Below are 15,710 nucleotides of genomic sequence, written 5' to 3'. Positions count from 1 at the left end.
TGATGTACAGTAAGCCTTAGTTTGTTCAGTGTTCCACTTACTACAGAGGGCATATTTCTGTTGTAAAATACTGAAATATTGTTTTTAGACTCAGCTGTGTGACAACATGAATATTTGCAGTAATTTACTGTAAAGTTTTGGGTAACCACATGAAAGTGATTTAGACTTTGATAGGATAGTGAAGCTGGTGACAGGAAGTGAGTGGAGAGAGAGAGATACGGGGAAGGGCCAGCAAAGGACCCGGGCCGGGAATCGACCTCTGGTCAGCCGCATGGTAGACGAGTGCCCTACCATTTGGCCACAGCAGGGCTGAAAGTGATTTCTTGTATTACATATTACATATTACAATTAGAGATTAAAAAATGTGTGTTCTCACTGCATCCACTCATGTTCTCATCAATATCACATGCAACATGTGTCCTTATTAGGTGATGATTGCGGATAGTTAACAGGTATGAAAGGAGTTTATCATGGAACACACCATCACTCAAAATACTAAAATCAATTGCCATATCACGTGTACTCCCTCATGACGGGCTCGTTTGTGACAAAGCAGTGCTGCTTTTGCTAAGCAGCGAGCATGCACACTTTTCCAGTTTGATGCATTGTGGTTAGGAAATTCTAACCAGAATGCATCAAACTGGCAAAGTGCGCATGCCCACTGCCTAACAAAAGCAGCATTGCTTCATTACGAACGAGCCTAATGTCATGAGGGAGTACACGTGGTATGGCAATTGATTTTAGTATTTTGAGTGATGGTGTGTTCCATGATAAAACCAGTAGTTTTCTTCATGAAATTGTATTGAATCCAGAGAATTGTGTGTAGTGTTTAGGGAAAAGTGAGATATTTTCAGAATTGTGCATGAAGTACCAGAAATTGTGTGGAAACAATCGGAAAAGAAACTTTAATGGTGCACTGTGTAGGATGGTGGCCAGAGTAGGTATTACAATTGAAAGTGTGCTGCCCATTCACAAACTTGATATTTTTCATGAATATTTTCTAAATAAACTGATATTTACTAGTATGACAAAAGTACAGTAAGCTTTGCAGCTAAAAATGTCTATTTATGGACATTCAAAACATGGCAGACATGGAGAACATCTAATTTTTAATGAATGACAAGTGCAATTTCCCCATTCATAATGAATACTTGGAATTTGATGGTGGTGGTAAGTATTTGTTAAGAGGTAACATGTATGAATGGGCAGTATGAATTCTGGAAAGAAACTGTTAAAAATGTTACACCGTTACCTTTAAGACTTCATTAATCTGGTCTGCTGGCAGTAGCCTACCTGCTCAACTTTAAGATCCCCTACTCACCAGTAGATGGGAGTGGTGTACTTACTGACACTGTGGGTGTAACCAAGTGCTTGGCTGTGTGCATGTCAGTGTGGTGTATCAGAATTATTAGGCTACTCAGTGATATACCGTATATGGGAAGAGGGAAAATAATTCTTCAGTGCATTCATGTTTTAAAATAAGATGAGTTTATTGTGACTTTTAAAGTTCCATCAAATAACCAACTTTATTATGCATTTCGTGACATCACAGTTGGAGACGTGAGCTCCACCTGCAACACATTGAGTGCATTCCAATATGCAGACTTCCGTCCTCCACTTGTGCTTGTGGCCTCGCATGTTGCTGACACCCCGCCTCCGTGGAGAAAACGATACAAAATTTCCCCACTGTCAGCCTACCCACAACAATTTTTGGGGGACTGTTATTCATTCACCACCCCAAATTAATTGCAAAAGAGGAAATTACAAGAATTGTGCATTTGCAAGATATTGAATTAAAGTGGTCGGTGACGTCATCATGAGGTCACAAGCATGCAAGTGAGCAAGGAAGGACAGAAGGACGCATATTGGCAGAGGTGGAACGTAACTAAGTATTTTTACTTCGTTACTGTACTTAAGTTTTTTTTCTGGAATTTGTACTTACTTGAGTAAAAATAAAAATGCAGACTTTTACTTTTTACTTACTTACTTACTGCCCATTTTGCCTCCTGGCAAGTAGGGCAGCAACAAAGGTTCTCCACTCTGGTCTGTTCTGTGCTTTTTTCTGGATACTATCCCAAGTGAGGCTCATAGATTTCATTTCTTCCTCTACTGTGCGCCTCCAGGTGTTCTTAGGTCGTCCTCTCCTTCTTCTTCCTTCGGGTGTCCATCGTAGGGCTACTCTTGGGATGCTGTCTTGCTCCCTCCTCAAAACATGTCCAATCCAGTTCCAGCGTCGCTTTACTATTATGGTCTCCAAGCTGTCTTGTTGGCACCTAGTAAGCAGGTCTTTGTTGGAGATCTTATTGGGCCAGAAAATCCTACATATCCTTCTCAGACTTCTTGTATGGAACACTGATAGTTTGCACAAGTCACTTGCAGTCATCCTCCAGCATTCAGCTCCATACAAGAGGGTAGATAGCACACAGCTCTGGTATATTTTAAGTTTTGTTTTGGTTCTGTATTGTTGGGACTTCCATATGTTGTTCAACATTCTAAATGCATTTGTGGCTTTATTAATTCGGCTTCTTATGTCTTTGTGCGCACCCCCATCAGTTGTTACAGTGCTGCCAAGGTAGGTGAACTCCTTGGTTGTCATCAGAGTTTCATCATCAACATGGATCGGATGTGGGTCTGGGATGTTCAATGTCATCACTTCAGATTTTCGGTTGTTGATCTTCAGGCCAACTTGTTGTGCAAAGTGGTCGAGTCGTGATGTTTTCTCTTGTATATGTTGGTGGGTGTGTGATAGTAGTGCTAGATCATCAGCAAAATCCAGGTCTTCTAATGCTGAGAAAAGAGTCCATCTTATACCTCTTGTTTTTCCTTTGGTTGTGCGACGCATTACCCAGTCTATGACGATATTGAAGAGCAATGCAGACATCACACATCCTTGTCTAACTCCTGTCTTTACATGGAAGGTCAAGCTACTGTTTCCTACTCTAGACTTTTAATTTTACTCAATTACATTTTTTGACAATTATATGTACTTTCTACTCCTTACATTTCTAGAAGAGGACTTTGTTACTAGTTACATTTATCCTAGGTTTTCCTGTTGTGTTTCGTGGATATTTGAGTAGCCTCAGCTACGGGCAGGGAGGTGGGACCAAGCCCCTCTTTCAAACTGACACCCAGACAGAAAATATACTTTAAAAAACATTAACAGGACTCCATAGTCATGTTCAAATAGAACCGAAAACCGTTGCAGAAACTTTTTCCTATTGGATCAAGTAGGCAGACATACTTGTACTTTTGTACTCAAAAAGTATATTTAAAAGTTAGTATTTATGACTTTTACTTAAGTACATTTTTGGTGTACAACTTTACTTTCACTTGAGTATTTTTTTTGCAGGGTACTTCTACTTTTCCTTAAGTACACAACCTCAGTACTTCTTCCATCTCTGCATATTGGAATACAACCGTTTTCTCCAACCATTCTGTGAGCAAGTTGCTCATAATGACACAATCGGCATTATGGAGTGGGCTTATTGGGCCTATTGTTGAGTGGGAATGTACAGTATATGGGAATATACTAAATGTAATTTATAGGGGGGGGGGTGCTCTGTGGCTCTGGCTCATCACGTAGAGTACAGCTCCCATACCATATACAGTACATGGGGACCCAGGTTTGAGTCCGGCCCGGGTCATTACCAAACCCTCCCCTCTTCCTGTCACATCCTCACTGTTCTATCGTAATAAGGCTGAGAAATAAATGTTCAACGTAACTTATAGCCAATAATAGGGGGAAGTCCAGTGTTTTTTTTAACATTAAGGCCATTATCTGAGTGGTCTGCAATGTTTTAGAGTCCCCCTCACCGTTTATTTCATGTTTGCTGCAGGCTGATTTGGATTTGATCTCAACCAGCTTTAGAATGGCCGTCTATGCACCTGCAACTCTGTTCTTAAAATCAACTTAAACATTTGTTTTCGAAAGTCTACAGCTCACAAAGTGGTGTGTAATATTTTAGTAGTTCATATTGAGAATTCCTGCTGCCCATTCACAAAGCTTACCTTTTTCACAAATACTTACCACGCCATCAAATTCTAAGTGGCAATAAGCAGCACAGTTTCAATGAGCAGCATGGATGCAAAACCTACTCTGAAAACCATTCTACAGAGTGCCGCACCTCCCGTCCTATTTCAACATGCAGTTGTATTGCTCACGGTGCCTTTGACTTGTCAGTACCCGGTGACGCAATAGTTTATTTGTTCAGCCCTTTCCCAGATCCCAGCCAGATTAGGGCATTTTGTCTGAAATGTCTTAACATACTCAATAATCATTCGAAAAGTTATGCAACATCAGCAAACACCTTTTTTACTCTCCTCATAATCCCACTTTTGTCTAATCAAATTGAAAAGAATATACTGTGCCCAATGCACTGTCCTGCGTGTGACTTATCCAATCTACAGGGGTTGGACGAAATAATGGAAACTCCTTTCATTTTAGAGTGGGGAGTTTCATGGCTGAAGTGGACCAGCCTGTTGGCCAATCTTCATTAATTGCACATTGCACCAGTAAGGTGAAGTGTGAATATTCGATTAGCGGGGTAAGAGCACAGTTTTGCTCAACATTTTCCAATGCACACATTATGGTTCTTGGTGCGTGTGTAACTGTTGCATCTTTGACCGAGACAGCAAGACTTTGTGATTTATCAAGAGCCACGGTATCCAAGGTAATGTCTGCATGCCACCAAGAAGGATGAACCACATCCAACAGGATTAACTGTGGATGCAAGAGGAAGCTGTCTGAACTCTTTGAAAAGGATGTTTGGGTGCTAACCCGGACTGTACCCAAAATACATAAAACCACAACTGTTCAAATCATGGTAGAATTAAATGTGCACCTCAACTCTCCTGTTTCCATCAGAGTGGGCCATCGAGAGCTCGACAGGGCCAATACACATGGCCAGTCACCCAAACGTCCCTTTCAGACAGCTTCCTCTTGTTTTTAACCAGTCGAACGTGGGACGTGCCATATTTGAATTAAGACCATTTAATAACAGAGGAGTGCATTGTATTGGTCAAGAGAGCTTTTTTGCACTTCCTATTTCTGTGATCTGGTTTAATGGTAATATGCACATACTGTGCTCAATGTCTTGCTTCTGCTAACAAAAAGGGACAAAAACACTTTTGAATGTTTCAAATGTTTGTTTTATTGTTTACTTCAAAGCTTAGAACACCAAAAAGCAATCTAAAGCCATTATGAGTAAATGGATGAGCTCTCCACTTCACCTAAAATATGAAGGGAGACCTCCAACATTAAATGAGACATTGCTACTAAGCGCATGCGATTAGAAGTATTCCCTATGCACAATGTATGCTGCAAAGCACATGGGGATATTGACCAAACCTGGCTCAAACTCATTATTGCAGATGGCCCCTGAGGCAAAAGGTATACTATTATATTTGATACAAATTTATGATGCATATTGTATAAAAACAAAAGTCATTTCGGGGATATAATATGCCAAATAACATTGTAGAAAATATTTACATTTGCGTGGTTTTCTCGTTTTTTTTTCTTTAAATACCTATGGTTACACAGTGTAATTTCTTTATGACCTGCTACGACAACATATTAATAATACTTTAGAAAAAAAGGTACAAAATTCAAAAAGGAAAAAAAAAAGTTAACTGAAGAATCTAAGACATTTAGTAATGTTTGCTGGGTTTCACAATGGAGGTAGACAACAACCCCCATTTTGTTTTTGTCCTGATAGTTTGTAGTCATGCTGGAAATGTACCCTGCCCATGCTCGCTGGTGACAGAAGCCATGCGTACAATAAGTGTTATAAACCACAGCTGGCCAGAAACGCAGTAGTTATTGAGACAACAATGTGATTGTTGCTGTTTACGTAAATTTCAGTGCTTGCGAAAGCTTCAACACACAGCTGTTTATTTTTTTACATTATGAGAATCAACATAGTTCAGGCCTTAAAGTTTGAGCAAGCAAACTCATTATTATTGATTATTTTTTTTCTGTCTTTCTTCAAACATAACATTTAAGGCTCAATAAGAACTGCTGATTTCTGGCGCGGCTAGTGGAAATAAGACTGCAGGGTACCACGACGACGCACGTCAGTTGTCCAGCAGTGGAAACCACCTCCGAGAGAGTTGGCGTGGCGGATGTTCACCTTGATGGGCTTGATGCCTTTTGGAGGAGAGGACAAGGGGCACAGGTTCAGAACAAACCAAAACATGAAAGAAGGTCAAGTTCAAAGGTCAAATATGTACACAAGTTCAGGGCCTACATTCTGTAAGCTTAATAATGTCATTGACTATTTATCTGTAAAAAAGAAATAAATAAATTAATTAATTAAAAAGACTTACCAAGGCTCTCAAACATTTTGTGGATGGTGGACTCGTTGGCGTCGACCATGACTCGTTTCTCATCCAGCATGAGGACATTCATGGACAGCCACTTGGAGGACATCCACAGAGGGTGATCTGCCAGGAGAGGAGGAGGAACACGGCTCTTTTAACCCATCAGGAGAGGAGGAGGAACAAGGTTCTTTTAACCCATTTTAGCCTGGTGCTGCATATACATGGGTTCTAAATTTCGTTAATAACCTGACTGCGCGAACCTAGCTGCGCACAACTCAACCTCTGATTGTTGGAAACCGCTGTCAGTCAAAAAATTTGCTCACTTGGTTGGCTGCCAGTATCTTGCCCCTCCTCATAACATCGTGTTGATAAACACTGAGAACCCATGTATAGCCTATGTTGGGTGACCTTTGGCGCCTAGAGCAACATTGAGTATATACTGCATTCAGGGTATTGAGATTGGAGGGTTTTTGTTCCCATTAAAACGTGGGTATGTTGGATCTGAATGAACACATGCTAATGCAAAATGAGGATCCTAACTCTTAAATGCAACTCATTTCAGTTTTTATGTGCTTTGGAGGCTGATATTTAGGTTTTAATAGGAAGAGGGCAACTTTTCCCAAAAAGGCATTAGGCGTACGACGGAACTATTTAATTTTGAATTATTAATTCAGAATTAAAAACGTCACATAAACATAGCCATTGTAGAGTGTCAGTAGACTGAACGATGGCACGTCCATGCTGCTCATAGGAATAATGATGTTTGCTAATGTCTGTTCTCTCTCCTGTGTTTTTGGAACATAAAATGTGGTGCATAAATAAACTTCCCCACTGTAGTTTAACTTGTATATGACTATTAACCTATGGTTAGGTGTAATAATGTGTCCCTTATTGATTCTCTATTCCATTACCTGGGCCCTGGATGGAATTGGGACAGGTATTGCAAAGACTATATTATTTTGTTTGTCTCTGTCTGTCTGCCTGTTTGTCCACATGCAGTTTGTGAGTTTTCTGTAGGGGGTGCCAAAGACATACACACAACACATCTGTAATTCAGCCCTTTGGAGTCGTTTGTATTTTTTGAACGTGCTATACAAATAAAGTGACAATACTTATTTTAGCCTATGACATATGCAAACCTACCGTCTGGAATCAGAGGAGTTGGTGGCTTCACCACAGTCCAACCAGCCTTCTGGAACATCTCAATCTGTGAGAGAGAGGGAGAGGGAGAGGGAGAGATAGGAAGGGAGAACGAGAGATGATGTGTATATGTGTGTGAGAGAGAGAGAGAGAGAGAGAGAGAGAGAGAGAGAGAGAGAGAGAGAGAGAGAGAGAGAGAGAGAGAGAGAGAGAGAGAGAGAGAGAGAGAGAGAGAGAGAGAACAAATCATCAGCTCTCACTGCATTCTCACATCTCTCCACAGGAGGGCGGTACACTTGAATGTAAGACGAGCCAAGCTCTGACGTATGAAACATGAATGGCAGACTTCTCCGGATACAACAATGGGAACATGGGCAAGCCCTGAGTCCCGCTTTCTTTCATTTGGGTAGATACTACACTCCCCTAATGACCTCTGATCATTCAGTACCCTGACAAAGACTGGATATTCATGTTGGACATTATCCTTCTTTACGTTGTCACTTTTGTTGCATAGCACTTGTATATTTTCGCACTTACTGTAAGTGACCAAACATTTTGGAGTAAAATATTCCAATTGCTGGCTATTGGAATAAAGTGATAACATGGTAATTAAAAAACGTTTTTAGAATTTAGTAATTTAGTAACACCCTTGCCTGCTTCCAGTGGATCAGTCAATCCCATTCCAACACCAATGTGTCAGTCACCAATCTGTCAATCAGCGCCTACGTAGTATCACCTGCATACTAAGGACTGCCATACCATTATTTAATTACTACCTGGCTGAACCTGCCAAACACCTGATTTCTCTGGTTATCTACCTGTATCCAATCCCGAACATTCTCTCTTTGTGATTGTTTCCTCAACTTAGTCACATGTGCTGATTTAACTCAGTTGCTGCCAAAGTGTGCAACCAATGCAACATGTTATTTTTCGGTGTGCAATATAACAATTATGTGATATTTAAGTGATCAAATAGTGTTGAACTAAAAAGGCACTAACAATGTTGCAATATGTTGCAATAATGTTGCAATGCATTTGGAATTACTGAATATATAGATATGATATGATATGATATATTATGTGTTCATTTAACTCAGCTATTTATGCTTCTGCCACTGCCCACTATGTAATGAAGTTCCCAACATGCTTTTCTTTTCCAGTATAGATGGGTTCTACATTTTTGTTTTCCCCTGGCTGCACGGCCCTGAATGCACACAACTCATCCTCTGATTGGTCTAAACCGTTGTCAGTCAAAAAATTAGCTCACGTGGTTGGCTGCCAGTGTCTTGGCCCTCCTCACAACACTGTGTTTATAAACAAAAACAACAAAAAACATGTATGCTGTACCCACCTGGCGACATGGGCGGTCGGGGTTGGACAGCACCAGGCCTGGGCCAATGATGTTGAAGGTGGCGTCGATATGCATGGGGTTGGGGTCTTTGAATGAGATGATGTGCACCTTGTAAGTGGGAGCAAGGTGCCTACGCATCCACTCAATGCCCATGTAATTTGTAACCTGTGGGGGCAGGGGGGAGGGAGACAGAGCATTGCCACAGTTGGTCCCTTGATTATAGTGTAGTATTGACTATAGCAGTCAGGTGCTGTTTCCACGTAGCAGGATATTTTTTTAGCAGGGTATTTTTTTTTATCCTGTTAGGTGTAAACGCAACATGTAGATAAAAAGAAATCCTCCATTGTAACAAATGCGTTTCAGCCCCCTAAACAGGATATTTTTTTCTCCTGCTTTTTATACCTGGATTTTAAATATCTGCTACGTGGAAACGGAAGGCCAAAACCAATGCAAAACCAATACAAGCAGGAGAAAAAAATATCCACATATAAAAATATCCAGCTACGTGTAAACAGCACCTCAGTTATTTAGTTGCACACTGTGCATGATGGCACACGGGAAATCCAGACAATGAGCTCCAGGAATTAGTGTCAAGTGCCATCATGAACAATTCCATCCATTTCAAAGCCATTTGAACCAGTGCAATAGATCCACAACATGTGCTACCTTCATGTTTCAAAGCTGATTTTAGACTTCACTTATGCTTAACTTGTGCTTGCAGTATAATCAGTTCTTGGGCTTGTGTGCAAAATGTAACATGGTTGAAAAAGGTAGGTCTGCACACTGCCGATCAGCTCCAAAAATAAACTTTATTATTTAAAAAACGTTTTGATCACGTCGAAACGTTGCTTTTTAAATAATAAAGTTTATTTTTGGAGCTGATCGGCAGTGTGCAGACCTACCTTTTTCAACTGTCTAACTTTTTTGTCTGGCACCTGCAACAAGTGTTTTTGGATGTGCGCACCCTACCAAAAACTACTGCAAAATGTAACATACCTGACTCCTTTGCACAAAAATATCAGTCCCGGCCCGAATGAAGTCGGCGGCATCGAAGCACGGCTCATGCTCCGTGGTCACAAACTTGCCCTCGGCTGCCAGCTTATGCCTGTCCTCTACAGTGCGGATTGGGTAGTCCTTCAAAAACAGACACACACACACAAACACACACATTATTACTGGCACATTGTGGATAGGGTAGTCCTAAAACACACACATAAACACACACACACACACACACACACACACACACACACACACACACACACACACACACACACACACACACACACACACACACACACACACACACACACACACACACACATAAACACACATATTATTACTGCACATTGTGGATAGAATAGTCCTAAAACACACACACACACACACACAAACACAAACACATAAACACACACATTATTACTGGCACATTGTGGATAGGGTAGTCCTTAAAAACACACACACACACACACACACACACACACACACACACACACACACACACACACACACACACACACACACACACACACACACACACACACATTATTACTACACATTGTGGATTGGGTAGTCCTAAGACACACACACACACACACACACACACACACACACACACACACACACACACACACACACACACACACACACACACACACACACACACACACACACATAAACACACACATTATTACTACACACATTGCACAGTCAGGGCCGCTGACTGCTTTGGCCGGGACCCGGACAAAATCATATGAAAGGCGCCCAACCCGACGATGCAGCAAGAGCCCAATTCTGACCCCCCCACCCCTGGGGCAGGGAAAGCGACCCTCCCCTCTGCCTCCCTGTGCACGGTACTATGGTGTTATACTACGTCCTAACAGTCTCAGTCATGTGACTTAGGCTAGAAACAAAAATAAATACACAGAAGGGCGTGAGTTAACAATACAACAGAAACTCTCAATGGCAATAGCAATATAACGTTTTCCTTACATTTACGTCATTCTATATGACAATGTTTTGTATTTCATCTAACCGTGTCTATGTACTAGCCCTTGAAAAGACTTTTCTACCATAGTACACCACCATGACATTACAGAGTCTAAAGCCTTATGCTGTAACGCGTGCGTTTGTCTCACCTGGTCGTACAGCTCGTCCGCCATGGTGGGCTTAGGAGCGGTGGTCCACTTGGCCCCCCGGCGGAAGTAGTCCTTGATGAGGGGCCTGTACGCCCGGTACTCAAAGAAGCGGGCCCTCCATGCCATGGGGGCCTCGATAATCTCATTCCCAATCACTATCAGGATATCTCTCGGCATGGCTGCATACATCCCTGTCAGGGGAAAAAACACAAAGTCAGCTTATTATTAAGTGAAGAGAAAATCCGAAGTGCTCAGGGAAGTGTTGAGGAAAAAAATCTTGAAGGTGCTCTTTGGAGTTGGGGAAAAAAACAATATCTTGTCAAAAAAGGAGTCCAAGGCACTCTTCTTGTGCAAAAATATGAAAAAGCCTTTATTGAAACATGGCTATTAAGTTTAAAAACATGGGGGCAGAGACCCACGCGTAGCCACGCAAGCCTTCTTCAGCTTATTATTAGTTATATTATTGGCTGCTAAAATGCACATATTACCTTAGAACAACCATTATGGTCATGACTGCTGACAACTTTGGCCACGATCAGAACAAAGTAATCTGAAAGTGGTCCCCAGCCCAACACATCAAATGTAATAAGGACACAATTGTGGGCCTCTCTGCGCCCCTGTCAACTTCCCTCATCATGATACAGCATGTATTAAAATACAACCACATTTTTTAACTGCAAACATTGTGAGACGAGATTATGTATCAAGTAAAAACTTTACCAGAAGAAGCAAAGTCTGGTGTCTTGTATTCAAAAGACCAGTCAATGGGCTCAGGCCTTGTGACAGTAACACCCTCATGGCGAAGAATATTGCACATTTCCTCAATTTCAGCAACAGCTTTCTTCAAGTGGTCCGCAGGAAAAGACTGACCCCCATACTGCTGGTAGAATGGCCACCACTTCTCATAGGTATTGGCCTGTGAAGCACACCAACAAATCGTTCATCAACAGAAGATATGAAAACAGAGGTAAACAGTAGCCTATTTGCAAAATGTCCAGTAGTATGCAGTGTGTCAAGCATCTTGCATGCGGCCCGCAAAGCGCCCATCCACTGTACCTTGACCTCCACAGTAAATGGGGGCACGCGTGCGTTCTCAGCGCGGCCCACAATGACTTCCTCCAACGGGTCCCATTCATTGTAGGCGCACACCGGGCTCTCCTCGGGAGCGAGTTCAGTAACAGGTTCTTCCTCTGCCACGCGGGGTTGAGCAGCGGCAGCAGCGGCTGAGCTGGCAGTGCTCTGGCAAGCCCTCTGCACCCAACCGGTCACGGCGCGGCCAACCTAGCGAGCAGAGCAGAAGAGGCTCGTTGCCAGGCGTTCTTTTCATTCTTGAAATACATGATTTGGTTTCGAGAAATCCGTGTAGAACTCCCCGGAGCTACATGGATTTGCATCGAGGTGCGCTCACTTCTTATTCTATGGGGAGCGCAACTATTCCTTTCGAAGTTAAAAATTAACATGTGGCTGTAAACTGACGCACAGACACGTGCCATGGTCTTCTTAATTGGGAGAAATATAATGTATTGCGCAGCTTTAGCTTAATTTCAGTTTAATTGCATGACTGCAGTTGACTCTTTCTCCATTCTATGTCAGAGATTATATAGCATGCAAAATTCCTTCAACGCTGAAGTCCGCGTAAAGGCGCAGCTGTCTCTGCCAGCTGTTTGCTGTCACTCAGCGGTGCATTGGTAACGGGGCATGGCAATAATTCAACAAGTTCATGAAAAGAAATATTGTTAATCAAATAAATAAAACAGTTTTACTAGTTGACCAGCAAAATCACAGTGCTTGAAAAAAAAAAACATTTGGTCAATAATGGTTGATTGAAAGGAAATTGTGTTTTAATCACTCGGTTTTGCACCACAAATCCGGTACCACAAATCACTGCTTTATTAAAACATCTGCTATCAAATAAATCTATCCCCAAATGAAGAGATGCTGCAGTGTTATACAAACCATAGCTCCAATCAGATGGGCGGCCTCGGCCCCTCTGCTACCACCTCTCAGACATCTGACTCGCAGCATTTTCCAAGGATCTGATTTTGGCAAATTTTCAGCAGGCTACAATCGGACTGTCTCCTGAGACTCTGAGAATGAATCGGTTGCAGCGTGCGTGTTGCTTTTATATCCTCCTGCCCCGCTGGTATTGGTCGATGCAACCAATTCCACAAGCAACGTGACTTGGGAAGAAAATGCACGATGCAAGACGACACGACACCTTGGGACAGCACATTCTTATCACCTACCCACCCAATGCTAGCCTACAGACTGTGCAGAGCAGAGCCTGCCCGTGACGCAACCCGGGGCCAACCATATGGCCTCTCTCATCCACGAATGCCTCTCAGTGGAATAGCCAAGTTCCACAAGTTTTAAGAAAGTACTACATGTTGCGCAAGAGATGTACAATTGTACAGATGTACATTACAATCACAAAATGGCCAGGAAATGCCATTAGACATTAAAAACCATTTCTGACAGCATGCTGTTATACTGAGATTATGGGCATTTCAAAGTTAAATATGCAATGTACTATGTCTTGTAGTTGTCCTCAACAAAAAGGCCCATCTTAAGTAGCACCTTTAACCACTTTGCAGAGTCTTGGTAATGTCATAGAAATGTTGTTATGAGTTGAGTCTTTTCAGCAAAGAGTGAGCGGCCCCACATGACATAATGTTTATGACACATGCATGACTGCATTATGACAATGTTATGACACTGTTATGTCATACGTATGACGCCGGCGTAAAGTAAAGTGTAACCTGAAGATTTAAGGTAAGACACTAATCTCACACAGAGTGCGAAGTGGCTCATTGCGTTAATGCACCATATTGTATGAATTGGCTGTGTGGGATTTTCATCATTCTTCGTTTCATCATTCTACCTTACGGCGTTCTATATGACTGTTATATTGACTTGACTTGTCTTGACTTGACTATTGTGTTGGCTGAAATCCTGTGTGTTCTTTTATGAAGAGGGGTTGGTGAGCGTGGCGTCCATTTCTCGTATCCAATTAGTACTGTAAGTATCTTAAAATAAATGAAGCATTTACAGAGCTCTGGGTTAAATTGTCTTGCCCTAGCAGTAACATCAATCTTACCCTGTGATTCCTAAACCCATAAGTTTTATACTAACATAGTTTTCATGTAGGCCTATAATCGAATGTGATTGTGTGTGCAATCATCAGGGCCTTCCATCTTGCCCTAGGGTCTCCATAGCTACTCCCTCCCTGTCCTTGTCTTTGGGTCTCATATCAGACATCTGTTCAAAACACGGACTCACATATTCAGATTCAGATAACTTTATTAGTCCCATCAGAAGGGCAATTCAGTTTGCGGTCCCAGTCTCCATCAGTCAATGATGTTGAAAGACAGAGACACAGGCTGCTGGGTCGGACGCGAGGGAGCGCCCCGGAAGTCTTGTCTGAAAGTGTTATACAAACATTGGGTAAGGATGAGGAAAAAAAAAGATTCCATAGCTCCACATTGCAAACACATTACAACATCAAGACATAGAATAAAAAACCTCATATATAGCATAATCAGTAAAGACAAGACAATGTATCAAAACCGTATATACTGTACCCATACGCATACAAAGATGCACAAAGAGACAAAGACACACCACAAGAATACTTCTAGGGGGGCCAGCCGTGGCTTAGTTGGCTGGGCACTGGACTGCTACGCGGGCGACCCGGGTTTGATTCCCAACACGAGGTAATTTCCCAATCTTCCCCCGTCTCTCTCTCCCACTCATTTCCTGTCCCTTATAAACTTTAATTGTGTCAAAATTAAAAAAAAAAACATTGATATTTGTCTGGGTCAAGCTATGGATATCATTCTGATACAGTTTTAGGTTATTCATCTAATCACCTTCTCACTCAGTCTCCAAGTGTCAGCATCTAATCTTCATGTTGTCAAGTACATCAAGTGTCATGTGATATATGCTACAGTAGTTGTCATCCCTCATGAAACCTCTGTCAACATTATGATTTATTATGACCTCCGCCAAGGAGGTCATGTTTTTTGTCTGTTTGTTTATCTGTTTGCCTGTTTGTCTGTCAGCAGGATGACTCAAAAACTAATCAACGGATTTGGACAAAACTTTGTAGAGTTGTTAGTAATGACCCAAGGAACAAGTGATTCTGCTGGTGATCCGGATCACGAACTGGAACCAGGACCTTTTTAAAGATTCTTCACCATTGCTGGCCTATACATCTAGTCACCCCTAGTGAGCACAAATTGAATTATGGGACAGGGCAAAACATTCCAGTTTCTAACTCCACAAAAAGGAGGCAGAAAGACTTCAAATGAAAATAGGGTGTAACATAGTCCAATGGGAGCAGAGACCATCATTAAATCCTCACTCTGTCCAGCGCACTCTCTGCTCATACAAAGCAACCCGAGACACAACAGAGTTAACAGTATCAACACTATACAAGCAAAACGCTTCTTCCCTGCTACAGTCAGACTGATGGCACAACAAAAGTTTTGAAAAATTAAATAAATTTAAAAAGCTCTGTTTATGGCCCTACCATGGCGCAAATGGTAGGGCACTTGTTCGCTAATGGTCGTCCCTTGTTCAATTACTGGCCAGGGTCCTCTGCTGGTCCTTCCTCGTCTCTCTCTCCCCACTCAGTTCCTGTCATAACCTTCACAATCCTGTCAAATAAAGGCAAAAATCCCCCAAAAATCCTTAAAAAAAAAAAAAAAAAAGCTATGTTTATCACAGAGGTGTCAAAAGTAAAAGTAAACTAGAAGCAC

At 41.9% G+C, this 15,710-nt stretch overlaps 1 protein-coding gene across 1 annotated transcript; it reads right to left on the bottom strand.

Moving 5' to 3' along the window:
* Positions 1-5,131: 5,131 nt before the first annotated feature.
* gatm (glycine amidinotransferase (L-arginine:glycine amidinotransferase)) lies at positions 5,132-13,043 on the bottom strand. Its single transcript, XM_063188371.1, has 9 exons — positions 12,907-13,043; positions 12,007-12,231; positions 11,671-11,866; positions 10,951-11,141; positions 9,809-9,946; positions 8,813-8,977; positions 7,465-7,528; positions 6,328-6,444; positions 5,132-6,148 (listed from the first exon to the last, which is right to left on the bottom strand). The coding sequence occupies exons 1-9, from the start codon at positions 12,973-12,975 to the stop codon at positions 6,036-6,038; spliced, it is 1,278 nt and encodes a 425-aa protein (XP_063044441.1). The 5' UTR covers positions 12,976-13,043; the 3' UTR covers positions 5,132-6,035.
* Positions 13,044-15,710: the final 2,667 nt, after the last annotated feature.

This window comes from Engraulis encrasicolus, chromosome 22, assembly GCF_034702125.1.
Source record: "Engraulis encrasicolus isolate BLACKSEA-1 chromosome 22, IST_EnEncr_1.0, whole genome shotgun sequence".
NCBI lineage: Eukaryota > Metazoa > Chordata > Actinopteri > Clupeiformes > Engraulidae > Engraulis > Engraulis encrasicolus.
This window is presented reverse-complemented; position numbering and strand designations above follow the sequence as displayed.

Bases quoted from the DNA above. Each gene is read 5' to 3' on its own strand.
- gatm (XM_063188371.1), bottom strand. From the start codon at position 12,975: ATGCTGCGAGTCAGATGTCTGAGAGGTGGTAGCAGAGGGGCCGAGGCC. The intron at 11,867-12,006 runs GTACAGTGGATG...TGTGCTTCACAG, and splicing joins CATTTACTGTGGAGGTCAAG to GCCAATACCTATGAGAAGTG. The intron at 6,149-6,327 runs GTAAGTCTTTTT...CTCCTCCAAAAG, and splicing joins CAAAATGTTTGAGAGCCTTG to GCATCAAGCCCATCAAGGTG.